At 44.9% G+C, this 14,839-nt stretch overlaps 1 protein-coding gene across 2 annotated transcripts in view; it reads left to right on the plus strand.

The window, feature by feature from the left end:
- The first annotated feature begins 2,524 nt into the window (after window positions 1–2,524).
- rab27b (RAB27B, member RAS oncogene family) overlaps window positions 2,525–14,839 on the plus strand; it is a 106,023-nt gene continuing 93,708 nt past the window's right edge. Inside the window, exons 1-2 of one of the 2 annotated variants that reach the window (XM_042326408.1) lie at window positions 2,525–2,672; window positions 2,801–2,892. In XM_042326408.1, coding sequence (XP_042182342.1) covers window positions 2,891–2,892 — 2 coding nt within the window. In that variant the 5' untranslated portion in view covers window positions 2,525–2,672; window positions 2,801–2,890. Of the gene's footprint in view, window positions 2,673–2,764; window positions 2,893–14,839 lie in introns of both variants that reach the window. The other variant, XM_042326409.1, reaches the window with a different exon arrangement.

Consider the following 14,839-nt stretch of genomic DNA (forward strand, 5'->3'; position numbering starts at 1 on the left):
CGGTGTTATGGGCCGGGTCCTGGCCCGCCCTACCTTACTTCCTTTCCGGTCCAAATTAAATATTGAAATATTGATCATTTACACGCGCTGTCAGAAAGACGCATCAATCTCAGATAAAGCATCCAAGCGAGCGAAAAACAGCGCCCCTCTGTTTCCTTATGTGTAGACCATCTATCTGATGCTGTCTGGACAAAGGGAAGTATGGCCTGTCATACCTTTTCTGTCCTGAATAAACCCAATGCGTTTTCTATGGGGAAAATATGCAGACCAAAGCCTGTCGACTCCCACCTTCGGGACAACGACTTTTAAAGTTTTAAAGTTTAAAGTTTTTTTTATTTAACCTTTATTTAACTAGGCAAGTCAGTTATGAACTAAATCTTATTTACAATGACTGCCTACGATTATGTCGGAGACATGAGCATCTCGTTATTTTTAAACAGATCTCTGGTTTCAGCCACTTGCGATTTAGAAAGGAAAGTGTGCGGGTGCACAGTGCACTGTTCGGATGCTGACTTCCCCTAAAGTAAATTGATGTTTTGCCAAAATGATATAATTACTCCTGTCTAATTAAAATAATACAGAAGACTTTACCAGAGAGCTTGACTTAGCCACAGAGGATTATTATTTTTTTGTTTTTAAATACTGTGAATTGTTTCTAAATCATAAGTGCAAAGGCGTATGTCTATTTGGAAAGCCAGTCATTTGGGCAGTATAAATTAAAAAGTTGAGAAAAGAAGAAGAGGAGGGCTGTGTGGTGAAGATATGGACATTGCTCTAAAGAACGTGTCCGCTGTCTCCCCGTTAATTATTGCACATTCATTGTTTCATTGTGTGAATTGTTTGCCCTTTGATTGTTTTTTAATTTAAAAAATATATAAATTCCCCATTACATATGCAACCAGTAGGCTAGTAAATGTACCGTTAATCCATGTCATTTGGTTACATTCATTTCTGTTAACACATGTTTTACAGTCATTTACAGTTCTTTCTCGGAGTGGAAACGTTGTTTGCGGAGTTCACAACCTGATACACTTCTGAGAAACAAGTGTTGGTTTGTTTCATAACAATCATTTAAGGAGTTTTTATTTCATAACCATCATTTTGGAGTGTTGTCATTTTTTCATTGTGTTTTGTTTGGAGTGCTTCGTGTGAGCGCGTGGGGTTCCGTGTGTCCTGATAACGTTGATACAATGTTGCACTTACCTAGTCAATAGCTCAAATCAAGAAAGATAGAAAGGGAGGCAGACAGGTGGAGGAGTAGAGAGATGAATGAGATTGAAAGAACTTGCAATTTTCATCAGGATATTTTTACTGTTTTAATTTGTTGGCTTTAGGCCTATGCATTTTACTTAGTTGACGATGGAAGTTATGGGCCTACTGCTGCATTGGCCTATATAGGCTATCTCTGAGTTATGGGCTATCTCTGAGTTATAGGCCTACTGCTGCATTGGCCTATATAGGCTATCTCTGAGATATAAGCTATCTCTGAGTTATAGGCTATCTCTGACTTATAGGCATACTGCTGCATTGGCCTATTTAGGCTATCTATGAGTTATAGGCTATCTCTGAGTTATAGGCTATCTCTGAGATATAGGCTATATCTGAGTTATAGGCCTACTGCTGCATTGGCCTATATAGGCTATCTCTGAGTTATAGGCTATATCTGATTTTATTTTAATTAAGATTTGTATAATTAACCATGACAATACTTTTTAGAACATGTTATCGAAATGAAACGGAAAATGTACATATAAAATAATCAAGTTCCCCAAAGTTGAAACTCAGGAGCTGTCTGACGGTCTTATAACACTTATTAAGAACATTTGTTCAGGCGGTCCTGTGAAAAAAAACGGGCACCCCTATAGAAATCAAATGCCAACTGATTCGTTCTGGCGCGGGCCCTGCAGCTAATATCTGGGATTCATTGGTGGACATTGGTTGCGCCAGACAACACAGCCTTTTGTGAGCTGTCACCAACCAACCAGTGTAGAGTATACGGGTCTATGAAAAACCTCATCTAATTGGTTAGAAGAAACAGGTCCCACCTTCCAGAGCTCCTGCTCTCCCTCTCTTTGTTTGCAAATGGCTGTTTGCACATGTGCAAATATTGTTGTCATAGTAGGGCGCTAAAGTACTGTCAAAATAATGATTGCGCGAAATTGACATGTGCAGGTGCAATTATTCCTGGCAAATATTAACTTACACGTTTGCAAATACGATTACAACTACAAATGTGTTTTTTTCCTTTATGTTCACAACTCATCAGTTACACGTTTGAGAATGTGTTTACAACTACAAATGATTATTTCATGTACACAACTCATCAGTTACACGTGCAAATTGTGTTTACAACTACAAATCTATTGTGAACGCTCAAATCATTATGTCGGTGGTTTATCTCCATACTTCCACTGTGTTAAGAACCTATCTATTTGATTCTGCAGTGATATTCTCGGTGTGTTTTATGGTTATGAGTGTAGCTCGGGACCATTGGATGGGACAGGTAACCTGTTGAATGTGAAGCGACACCGCAAGAGGCCCATCGGCACTAGGACCGTGTTGGATCGCCCACTCTTCTAGAGAGTGTCTGTGATCACTGTCCACGACAGACAAGTCAGCCATCCTCACAAGGAAGCGAAGAAGCACCGTGCAAATATAATAGTTTGCGAAAGGTACGTTTAAACATTTGTTACATGGATCCATGAATATTCGTTCTCGCAAACCGTCGACGAAATGTGTTGTGCTGAAATGAAACGTTTTGTAGACGTTGTGTTTTTGTCGTGGTACTTGCTTTCCATAGGTTGTGAAGATGGATCGTTTCAGTGGTAAAGAAACATCGGCTAGGCAGCAGACACCTGCAAACAAGATTTGAGTCGCGAGCAGTGTTATAATGTAAGTGCGAATTCTAGAATCTTACGTTGTTACATTGTTCGTTACATTGTTGCCATAAGTGTTCTTCAAGATACATTGTTCCAATTTGCACATTTGGCTACATTTCTGCAACGTTTTGCGCTCATGAGTCATCGCTAACCCTACCGTAGACTGTGAGTCATACTCTTCCAACCCAGCCCACTGATGGTAGCCAGTGGAAAACTAGCTGCATCTTCATCGAGATCTGCACCTTGCAAAACAATGCATTGAAAAATATGTAGATTAATTAAAAAAACATAAACATGTAGAGAAAAAGGGTTATTCATTTGCGTTCTGTCTCTCTCGCGCTGTTTGTGTGTGTGTGTGTGTGTGTGTACGATGCAGAAAACTAAATTAATAGTTTTTTTCTCTGTCATATCTCTCCATGTGTCATAATCTATTCACAGAGGATAACCCATCACAGACTAGGGATGAAATTGATGTTAATCCATTCAGTTGATGTTGATAAGTGTCACTTCTCGGGAATATTAGGGTTTAGAAACCTCTCACTAAATCTCTAAACCTTCTGCAGTGGTTTTGAATGATGTCTAATCTTAATTCATTTACGAGTGAAATTACAGCCTTTTTCCTGTTTTAAATTAATATCAGTACTTGCACCAGGTCCTACCCCCCAGGTCCTCTCCCCCCAGGTCCTATCCCCCAGGTCCTATCCCCCCAGGTCCTATCCCCCAGGTCCTATCCCCCAGGTCCTATCCCCCACCAGGTCCTACCCCCCAGGTCCTATCCCCACCAGGTCCTACCCCCCCCAGGTCCTATCCCCCCAGGTCCTATCCCCCCAGGTCCTATCCCCCCCCACCAGGTCCTATCCCCCCAGGTCCTATCCCCCCCCACCAGGTCCTACCCCCCCAGGTCCTACCCCCCACCAGGTCCTACCCCCCCCAGGTCCTATCCCCCACCAGGTCCCCCTAGGTCCTATCCCCCCTACCCCCCACCAGGTCCTATCCCCCCAGGTCCTATCCCCCCACCCTAGGTCCTACCCCCCACCAGGTCCCCCCCCCCAGGTCCTACCCCCCCCAGGTCCTATCCCCCACCAGGTCCTACCCCCCCCAGGTCCTACCCCCAGGTTCTGACATGTAGACAAGAATATCATTTAGACACTCAATGCTTTTGCCAATTAGTCATCTCACTCCTGTCCTATGATAAACTACAGCTCCAGTAATCATCCCTCTCTGACCATGGTTGTGTCCCAAATGGCATCATATTTCCTACATAGTGCACTACTTTAGACCAGAGCCCTATGGAACCCTATTCCCTATGTAGTGCACTACTTTAGACCAGAGCCCTATGGAACCCTATTCCCTATGTAGTGCACTACTTTAGACCAGAGCCCTATGGAATCCTATTCCCTATGTAGTGCACTACTTTAGACCAGAGCCCTATGGAACCCTATTCCCTATGTAGTGCACTACTTTAGACCAGAGTCCTATGGAACCCTATTCCCTATATAGTGCACTACTTTAGACCAGAGTCCTATGGAACCCTATTCCCTATATAGTGCACTACTTTAGACCAGAGTCCTATGGAACCCTATTCCCTATATAGTGCACTACTTTAGACCAGAGTCCTATGGAACCCTATTCCCTATATAGTGCACTACTTTAGACCAGAGTCCTATGGAACCCTATTCCCTATATAGTGCACTACTTTAGACCAGAGTCCTATGGAACCCTGTTCCCTATATAGTGCACTACTTTAGACCAGAGTCCTATGGAACCCTGTTCCTATATAGTGCACTACTTTAGACCAGAGCCCTATGGAATCCTATTCCCTATGTAGTGCACTACTTTAGACCAGAGCCCTATGGAACCCTATTCCCTATGTAGTGCACTACTTTAGACCAGAGCCCTATGGAATCCTATTCCCTATATAGTGCACTACTTTAGACCAGAGTGTGCCATTTGGAACACAGTCATTGTCTTCATGTAAAAATGTCCCAGTTGTTCCTATGAATCAGTCTCAGGGAGCTTGAAGTGAATTTCTTCCGGTTGTTTCATATCTGTTACACATCCACTGTTTATATCACTAACACATCCACTGTTTATATCACTAACACATCCACTGTTTATATCACTAACACATCCACTGTTTATATCACTAACACATCCACTGTTTATATCACTAACACATCCACTGTTTATATCACTAACACATCCACTGTGGCCTCAACAATGGGTTGTGATGACAAAGCATTAATCGATATAGTTTTATAGTTTTTATAAGGGCCAGTTCAGTTGTTGTTCACCTGCCAACGTACAGTAGTACTCTAGTGTGTACGTTTACACTAACATCACGGGCCCAAAACCTTATTTCAGATTCACACGGAACTCATATGTTACATATGTTACAAGTTAAGATTTGGCACAAAATTATTATTATTATTAATAATAGAGAGTGATACTATTTGACAGTTGTAACATACAGTACAGTAACAGGGATGACAGTGAAGTAACAGGGATGACAGTACGGTAACAGGGATGACAGTACAGTAACAGGGATGACAGTGAAGTAACAGGGATGACAGTACAGTAACAGGGATGACAGTACAGTAACAGGGATGACAGTACAGTAACAGGGATGACAGTGAAGTAACAGGGATGACAGTGAAGTAACAGGGATGACAGTACGGTAACAGGGATGACAGTACAGTAACAGGGATGACAGTACAGTAACAGGGATGACAGTACAGTAACAGGGATGACAGTACAGTAACAGGGATGACAGTGAAGTAACAGGGATGACAGTACGGTAACAGGGATGACAGTACAGTAACAGGGATGACAGTGAAGTAACAGGGATGACAGTACAGTAACAGGGATGACAGTACAGTAACAAGGATGACAGTGAAGTAACAGGGATGACAGTGCAGTAACATGGATGACAGTACAGTAAAAGGGATGACAGTAGAGTAACAGGGATGACAGTACGGTAACAGGGATGACAGTACAGTAACAGGGATGACAGTGAAGTAACAGGGATGACAGTGCAGTAACAGGGATGACAGTACGGTAACAGGGATGACAGTACAGTAACAGTGATGACAGTATGGTAACAGGGATGACAGTGGTAACAGGGATGACAGTACAGTAACAGGGATGACAGTGCAGTAACAGGGATGACAGTACGGTAACAGGGATGACAGTACAGTAACAGTGATGACAGTATGGTAACAGGGATGACAGTACGGTAACAGGGATGACAGTACAGTAACAGGGATGACAGTACAGTAACAGGAATGACAGTACAGTAACAGGGATGACAGTGCATTAACATGGATGACAGTACAGTAAAAGGGATGACAGTAGAGTAACAGGGATGACAGTGCAGTAACAGGGATGACAGTGCAGTAACAGGGATGACAGTGCAGTAACAGGGATGACAGTGCAGTAACAGGGATGACAGTGCAGTAACAGGGATGACAGTGCAGTAACAGGGATGACAGTACAGTAACAGGGATGAGAGTGGAGTAACAGGGATGACAGTGAAGTAACAGGGATGACAGTACAGTAATAGGGATGACAGTACAGTAACAGGGATGACAGTACAGTAACAGGGATGACAGTTGAGTAACAGGGATGACAGTGCAGTAACAGGGATGATAGTACAGTAAAAGGGATGACAGTAGAGTAACAGGGATGACAGTGGAGTAACAGGGATGACAGTGCAGTAACAGGGATGACAGTGCAGTAACAGGGATGACAGTACAGTAACAGGGATGACAGTGGAGTAACAGGGATGACAGTGAAGTAACAGGGATGACAGTACAGTAATAGGGATGACAGTACAGTAACAGGAATGACAGTACAGTAACAGGGATGACAGTACGGTAACAGGGATGACAGTGGAGTAACAGGGATGACAGTACAGTAACAGGGATGACAGTACAGTAACAGGGATGACATTACAGTAACAGGGATGACAGTACAGTAACAGGGATGACAGTACAGTAACATGGATGACAATACGGTAACAGGAATGACAGTACAGTAACAGGGATGACAGTACAGTAACAGGGATGACAGTACAGTAACAGGGATAACAGTACAGTAACAGGGATGACAGTGAGGTAACAGGGATGACAGTACAGTAACAGGGATGACAGTACGGTAACAGGATTGACAGTACAGTAACAGGGATGACAGTACAGTAATAGGGATGACAGTACAGTAACAGGGATGACAGTACAGTAACAGGGATGACAGTACAGTAACAGGGATGACAGTACGGTAACAGGGATGACAGTACAGTAACAGGGATGACAGTACAGTAACAGGGATGACAGTGAGGTAACAGGGATGACAGTACGGTAACAGGGATGACAGTACAGTAACAGGGATGACAGTGAGGTAACAGGGATGACAGTATGGTAACAGGGATGACAGTACAGTAACAGGGATGACAGTGAAGTAACAGGGATGACAGTGGAGTAACAGGGATGACAGTACAGTAACAGGGATGACAGTTCAGTAACAGGGATGACAGTACAGTAACAGGGATGACAGTAACAGTGATGACAGGTCAGTTTAGGAGAGTAACAGGGATGACAGTACAGTAACAGGGATGACAGTACAGTAATAGGGATGACAGTACAGTAACAGGGATGACAGTATGGTAACAGGGATGACAGTACAGTAACAGGGATGACAGTAACAGGGATGACAGGTCAGTTTAGGAGAGTAACAGGGATGACAGTAAAGTAACAGGGATGACAATACTGTATAGGACAGTAACAAGGATGACAGTACTGTAACAGGGATGACAGTACAGGAGCAGGGAGGACAATGCCGTAACAAGGATGACAGTAAAGTAACAGGGATGACAGTAAAGTAACAGGGATGACAATACAGTATAGGACAGTAACAGGGATGACAGTACAGTATAGGACAGTAACAGGGATGACAGTACAGTAACAGGGATGACAGTACAGTATAGGACAGTAACAGGGAGGGTAGTACAGTAACAATAAGACTATACTGTAGGACTATACAGTAGGACTCTACAGTAGGGTTATACAGTAGGACTATACAGTAGGGTTATACAGTAGGACTATACAGTAGGGCTATACAGTAGGACTATACAGTAGGGTTATACAGTAGGACTATACAGTAGGGCTATACAGTAGGACTATACAGTAGGGCTATACAGTAGGACTATACAGTAGGGTTATACAGTAGGACTCTACAGTAAGGCTATACAGTAGGACTATACAGTAGGGCTATACAGTAGGACTATACAGTAGGACTATACAGTAAGACTATACGGTAGGACTATACAGTAAGGCTATACAGTAGGGTATACAGTAGGACTATACACTAAGGCTATACAGTAGGCTATACAGTAAGGCTATACAGTAAGGCTATACAGTAGGTCTATACAGTAGGACTATACAGTAGTCTATACAGTAAGGCTATACAGTAAGGCTATACAGTAGGTCTATACAGTAGGCTATACAGTAGGGTATACAGTAGGACTATACACTAAGGCTATACAGTAGGCTATACAGTAAGGCTATACAGTAAGGCTATACAGTAGGTCTATACAGTAGGACTATACAGTAGTCTATACAGTAAGGCTATACAGTAAGGCTATACAGTAGGTCTATACAGTATAGAGAGATATGGAGAGAGAGACAGAGAGAGATATAGAGAGAGATATAGAGAGAGATATAGAGAGAGATATGGAGAGAGATATAGAGAGAGATATAGAGAGAGATATGGAGAGAGATATAGAGAGAGATATAGAGAGAGATATGGAGAGAGATATAGAGAGATAATTTTTGTTGTTGTTAATTTTTGTTGTTTTTCACTTTATATATTCACTTTGTATGTTGTCTACCTCACTTGCTTTGGCAATGTTAACACATGTTTCCCATGCCAATAAAGCCCTTGAATTGAATTGAATTGATATAGAGAGATATATAGAGAGATATAGAGAGAGATATAGAGAGATATATAGAGAGAGATATAGAGAGAGATGTAGAGAGAGATATAGAGAGAGATATGGAGAGAGAGAGATGTAGTGTGTGAGCTATATAGAGAGATAGATACAGAGAGAGATGTATAGAGATTGAGATCTATCGACAGAGATTTGATAGACATGGAGAGATCTCAGTAAAGTAGATACCTTGTCACCCTAGAAGAAACCAGCCTGAAACTCGCCACCACCATCTATACATACCTAGTCTCTACTCTCCCCTCTCTACTCTCCCTTCTCTACTCTCTGTTCTCTACTCTCCCCTCTTTTCTCTCTACTCTCCCCTCTTTTCTCTCTACTCTCCCTTCTCTACTCTCTACTCTCCTCTCTCGACTCTCCCTTCTCTACTCTCCCTTCTCTACTCTCTACTCTCCCCTCTCTACTCTCTACTCTCTACTCTCCCCTCTCTACTCTCCACTCTCTACTCTCCTCTCTCTACTCTCCTCTCTCTACTCTCCCCTCTCTATTCTCCCCTCTCTACTCTCTACTCTCCCCTATCTACTCTCCCTTCTCTCCACTCCCCTCTCCTCTTTCTACTCTCTACTCCGCTCTCTACTCTCCTCTCTCTACTCTCCTCTCTCTACTCCGCTCTCTACTCTCCTCTTTCTACTCTCCTCTCTCTACTCTCCTCTTTCTACTCTCCTCTTTCTACTCTCCTTTCTCTACTCCGCTCTCTCCTCTCCTCTTTCTACTCTCCTCTCTCTACTCCGCTCTCTACTCCTCTCTCTCTACTCTCCCTTCTCTCCACTCCCCTCTCCTCTCACTACTCTCCTCTTTCTACTCTCCTCTCTCTACTCTCCTCTTTCTCCTCTCCTCTCTCTACTCTCTCTACTCCGCTCTCTACTCTCCTCTTTCTACTATCCTCTCTCTACTCTCCTCTTTCTACTCTCCTCTTTCTACTCTCCTCTTTCTACTCTCCTCTTTCTACTATCCTCTCTCTACTCTCCTCTTTCTACTCTCCTCTCTCTACTCCGCTCTCTCTACTCTCCTCTCTCTCTCTCCTCTCTCTCTCTCTCTCTACTCCGCTCACTACTCTCCTCTTTCTCCTCTCCTCTTTCTACTCTCCTCTCTCTCCTCTCCTCTCTCTACTCTCTCTACTCCGCTCTCTACTCTCCTCTTTCTACTCTCTACTCCGCTCTCTACTCTCCTCTTTCTACTCTCCTCTTTCTACTCTCCTCTCTCTCTCCCTCTCTCTACTCTCCTCTCTCTACTCTCCTCTCTCTCCTCTCCTCTCTCTACTCTCTCTCTCTCCTCTTTCTACTCTCCTCTCTCTCTCTCCTCTTTCTACTCTCTCCTCTCTCTACTCTCCCTCTCTATTCTCCCCTCTCTACTCTCTACTCTCCCTTATCTACTCTCCCTTCTCTCCACTCCCCTCTCCTCTCCTCCTCTCCTCTTTCTACTCTCTACTCTGTTCTCTACTCTCCTCTCTCTACTCTCCTTTCTCTACTCTGCTCTACCCTCCTCTTTCTACTCTCCTCTTTCTACTCTCCTCTTTCTACTCTCCTCTCGCTACTCTCCTTTCTCTACTCCGCTCTCTACCCTCCTCTTTCTACTCTCCTCTTTCTACTCTCCTATTTCTACTCTCCTCTCTCTACTCTCCTTTCTCTACTCCGCTCTCTACCCTCCTCTTTCTACTCTCCTCTTTCTACTCTCCTCTTTCTCTCTCTCTCTCTCTACTCTGTTCTCTACTCTCCTATCTCTACTCCTCTCTCTCTCTCTCTCTCTCTCTCCTCTTTCTACTCTCTCTCTCTCTCTCCTCTTTCTCTCCTCTCTCTACTCTCCTCTCTCTCTCTCTCTCTCTCTCTCTCTACTCTCCTCTCTCTACTCTCTCTACTCTCCTCTCTCTCGCTCTCTCTACTCCGCTCTCTCTACTCTCCTCTCTCTACTCTCCTCTTTCTACTCTCCTCTCTCTACTCTCCTCTTTCTACTCTCCTCTTTCTACTCTCCTCTCTCTACTCTCTCTCTCTCTCTCTACTCTCTACTCTCCCCTCTCTACTCTATACTCTCCCTCTCTCGACTCTCCCTCTCTACTCTCCACTCTCTACTCTCCTCTTTCTACTCTCCTCTCTCTACTCTCCTCCTCTCTATTCTCCCTCTCTCTCTCTACTCTCCCTATCTACTCTCCCTTCTCTCCACTCCCTCCTCTCCTCTTTCTCCTCTCTACTCTCCTCTCTACTCTCCTCTCTCTACTCTCTCTCTCTCTACTCCTCTTTCTACTCTCTCTACTCTCCTCTTTCTACTCTCCTCTACTCTCTCTACTCCTCTCTCTCCTCTTTCTCTCCTCTCTCTTCTCTCTCTCTCTCCTCTCTCTCTCTCTACTCTCCTCTTTCTACTCTCCTCTTCTCTCTCTCTACTCTCCCTCTCTCTACTCCGCTCTCTACTCTCTCTCTCTACTCCTCTCTCTACTCTCCTTCTCTCCACTCCCTCTCCTCTCACTACTCTCCTCTTTCTACTCTCCTCTCTCTCCTCTCTCTACTCTCCTCTTCTCTCTCCTCTCCTCTCTCTACTCTCCTCTTTCTACTCTCCTCTTTCTACTCTCCTCTCTCTCTCTCTCTCTCCTCTCTCTATTCTCTCCCTCTCTACTCCTCTCTACTCTCCCTTATCTCCTCTTTCTACTCTCCCTTCTCTCCACTCCCTCTCTCTCTCCTCCTCTCCTCTTTCTACTCTCTACTCTGTTCTCTACTCTCTCTCTCTCTCTCTACTCTCCTTTCTCTCTGCTCTCTACTCTCCTCTTTCTACTCTCCTCTTTCTACTCTCCTCTTTCTACTCTCCTCTTTCTACTCTCCTTTCTCTACTCCGCTCTCTACCCTCCTCTTTCTACTCTCCTCTTTCTACTCTCCTCTTTCTACTCTCCTCTCTCTACTCTCCTTTCTCTACTCCGCTCTCTACCCTCCTCTTTCTACTCTCCTCTTTCTACTCTCCTCTCTCTATTCTGTTCTCTACTCTCCTATCTCTACTCTCCTCTTTCTACTCTCCTCTCTCTACTCCGCTCTCTACTCCCTCTCTCTCTCTTTCTCCTCTTCTCTCCTCTCTCTCTCTCCTCTCCTCTCACTCTCTCCTCTTTCTCTCTCTCTCCTCTCTCTACTCTCCTCTTTCTCTCCTCTCTACTCTCTCTACTCTGCTCTCTACTCTCCTCTTTCTCCTATCCTCTCTCTACTCTCCTCTTTCTCTCTCCTCTTTCTACTCTCCTCTCTCTACTCTCCTCTCTCTACTCTCTCTACTCTGCTCTTTCTACTCTCCTCTCCTCTCTCTCTACTCTCCTCTCTCTACTCTCCTTTCTCTCTCCGCTCTCTACTCTCCTCTCTCTACTCTCCTCTCTCTCTCTCCGCTCTCTACCCTCCTCTTTCTACTCTCCTCTCTCTACTCCGCTCTCTCTACTCTCCTCTATCTACTCTCCTTTCTCTACTCCGCTCTCTACTCTCCTCTTTCTACTCTCCTCTTTCTACTCTCCTCTCTCTACTCCGCTCTCTCTCTCTCCTCTCTCTTTCTACTCTCCTCTCTCTCTCCTCTCTCTCTCTCTCTCTCTCTCTCCGCTCTCTACTCTCCTCTTTCTACTCTCCTCTCTCTACTCTCCCCTCTCTATTCTCCCCTCTCTACTCTCTACTCTCCCTTATCTACTCTCCCTTCTCTCCACTCCTCCTCTCCTCTCTTTCTACTCTCTCTCCTCTTTCTACTCTCTCTTTCTACTCTGTTCTCTACTCTCCTCTCTCTCTTTCTACTCTCCTTTCTCTACTCCGCTCTCTACCCTCCTCTTTCTACTCTCCTCTTTCTACTCTCCCTCTTTCTACTCTCCTCTCTCTACTCTCCTTTCTCTCTCCGCTCTCTACCTCCTCTTTCTACTCTTCTCTTTCTACTCTCCTCTCTCTACTCTCCTCTCTCTACTCTCCTCTCTCTACTCCTCTCTCTACTCTCCTCTCTCTACTCTCCTCTCTCTCTACTCCGCTCTCTACTCTCCTCTCTCTCTACTCTCCTCTTTCTACTCTCCTCTCTCTACTCTCCTCTTTCTACTCTCCTCTTTCTACTCTCCTCTCTCTACTCTGTTCTCTACTCTCCTCTTTCTACTCTCCCTCTTTCTACTCTCCTCTCTCTACTCCGCTCTCTCTCTCTCTGCTCCTCTCTCTCTACTCTCCTTCTCTCCTACTCTCCTCTTTCTCTCTCTCTACCCTCCTCTTTCTACTCTCCTCTTTCTCTCCTCTCTCTACTCTGTTCTCTACTCTCCGCTCTCTACTCTCTCTCTCTCTCTCTACTCTCCTCTCTCTCTCTCCTCTCTCTACTCTCCTCTCTTCTACTCTCCTCTTTCTACTCTCCTCTTTCTACTCTCCTCTCTCTACTCTCCTTTCTCTACTCCGCTCTCTACCCTCCTCTTTCTACTCTCCTCTTTCTACTCTCCTCTTTCTACTCTCCTCTCTCTACTCTGTTCTCTACTCTCCTATCTCTACTCTCCTCTCTCTCTCCGCTCTCTACTCTCCTCTCTCTCTCCTCTCTCCCTCTCCTCTTCTCTACTCTCCTCTCTCTCTACTCTCCTCTCTCTACTCTCCTCTCTCTCTCCGCTCTCTACTCTCCTCTCTACTCTCCTCTCTCTACTCTCCTCTCTCTACTCTCTCTCTACTCTCCTCTCTCTACTCTCCTCTTTCTCTCTCCTCTCTCTACTCTCCTCTCTCTCCTCCTCTTTCTACTCTCCTCTCTCTACTCTCCCCTTTCTACTCTCTACTCTCTACTCTCTACTCTCCCTCTCTACTCTATACTCTCCCTTCTCTCCTCTTCTCTACTCTCCCTCTCTCTACTCTCCTCTCTCCTCTCCTCTCTACTCTCCTCTTTCTACTCTCCTCTCTCTCTCTCCCTTCTCCCTCTCTCTCTCTCTCTACTCTCCCTTTCTATCTCTCTCCCTCTCTCCACTCCCTCTCTCTCTTTCTACTCTCTCTCTTTCTCTCTACTCTCCTCTCTCTACTCTCCTCTCTCTACTCCGCTCTCTACTCTCCTCTTTCTACTCTCCTCTCTCTACTCTCCTCTTTCTACTCTCCTCTTTCTACTCTCCTTTCTCTACTCCGCTCTCTCCTCTCCTCTTTCTACTCTCCTCTCTCTACTCTCCTCTTTCTACTCTCCTCTCTCTACTCCTCTCTCTCTACTCCTCTCTCTCTACTCTCCCTTCTCTCCACTCCCTCTCTCCTCTCACTACTCTCCTCTTTCTACTCTCCTCTCTCTCTCTCCTCTTTCTCTCTCCTCTCTCTCTCTCTCTTCTCCTTTTCTACTCTCCTCTCTCTACTCTCCCCTCTCTATTCTCCCCTCTCTACTCTCTACTCTCCTTATCTACTCTCCCTTCTCTCCACTCCCCTCTCCTCTCACTCCTCTCCTCTTTCTACTCTCTACTCTGTTCTCTACTCTCCTCTCTCTACTCTCCTTTCTCTACTCTGCTCTCTACCCTCCTCTTTCTACTCTCCTCTTTCTACTCTCCTCTTTCTACTCTCTCTCTCTACTCTCCTTTCTCTCTCCGCTCTCTACCCTCCTCTTTCTACTCTCCTCTTTCTACTCTCCTATTTCTACTCTCCTCTCTCTACTCTCCTTTCTCTACTCCGCTCTCTACCCTCCTCTTTCTACTCTCCTCTTTCTACTCTCCTCTCTCTATTCTGTTCTCTACTCTCTCTATCTCTACTCTCCTCTTTCTACTCTCCTCTCTCTACTCCGCTCTCTACTCCTCTCTCTCTCCTCTCCCTTCTCTCCTCTCCCTCCCTCTCTCTACTCTCCTCTCTTCTACTCTCCTCTCTCTACTCTCCTCTTTCTCCTCTCCTCTCTCTACTCTGCTCTCTACTCTCCTCTTTCTACTATCCTCTCTCTACTCTCCTCTTTCTACTCTCCTCTTTCTCTCTCTCCTCTCTCTTTCTACTCTCCTCTCTACTCTCCTCTCTCTCTCTGCTCTACTCTCTCTCTCTCTCTCTCTCTA

Source organism: Oncorhynchus tshawytscha, linkage group LG09, assembly GCF_018296145.1.
Source record: "Oncorhynchus tshawytscha isolate Ot180627B linkage group LG09, Otsh_v2.0, whole genome shotgun sequence".
Taxonomy (NCBI): domain Eukaryota; kingdom Metazoa; phylum Chordata; class Actinopteri; order Salmoniformes; family Salmonidae; genus Oncorhynchus; species Oncorhynchus tshawytscha.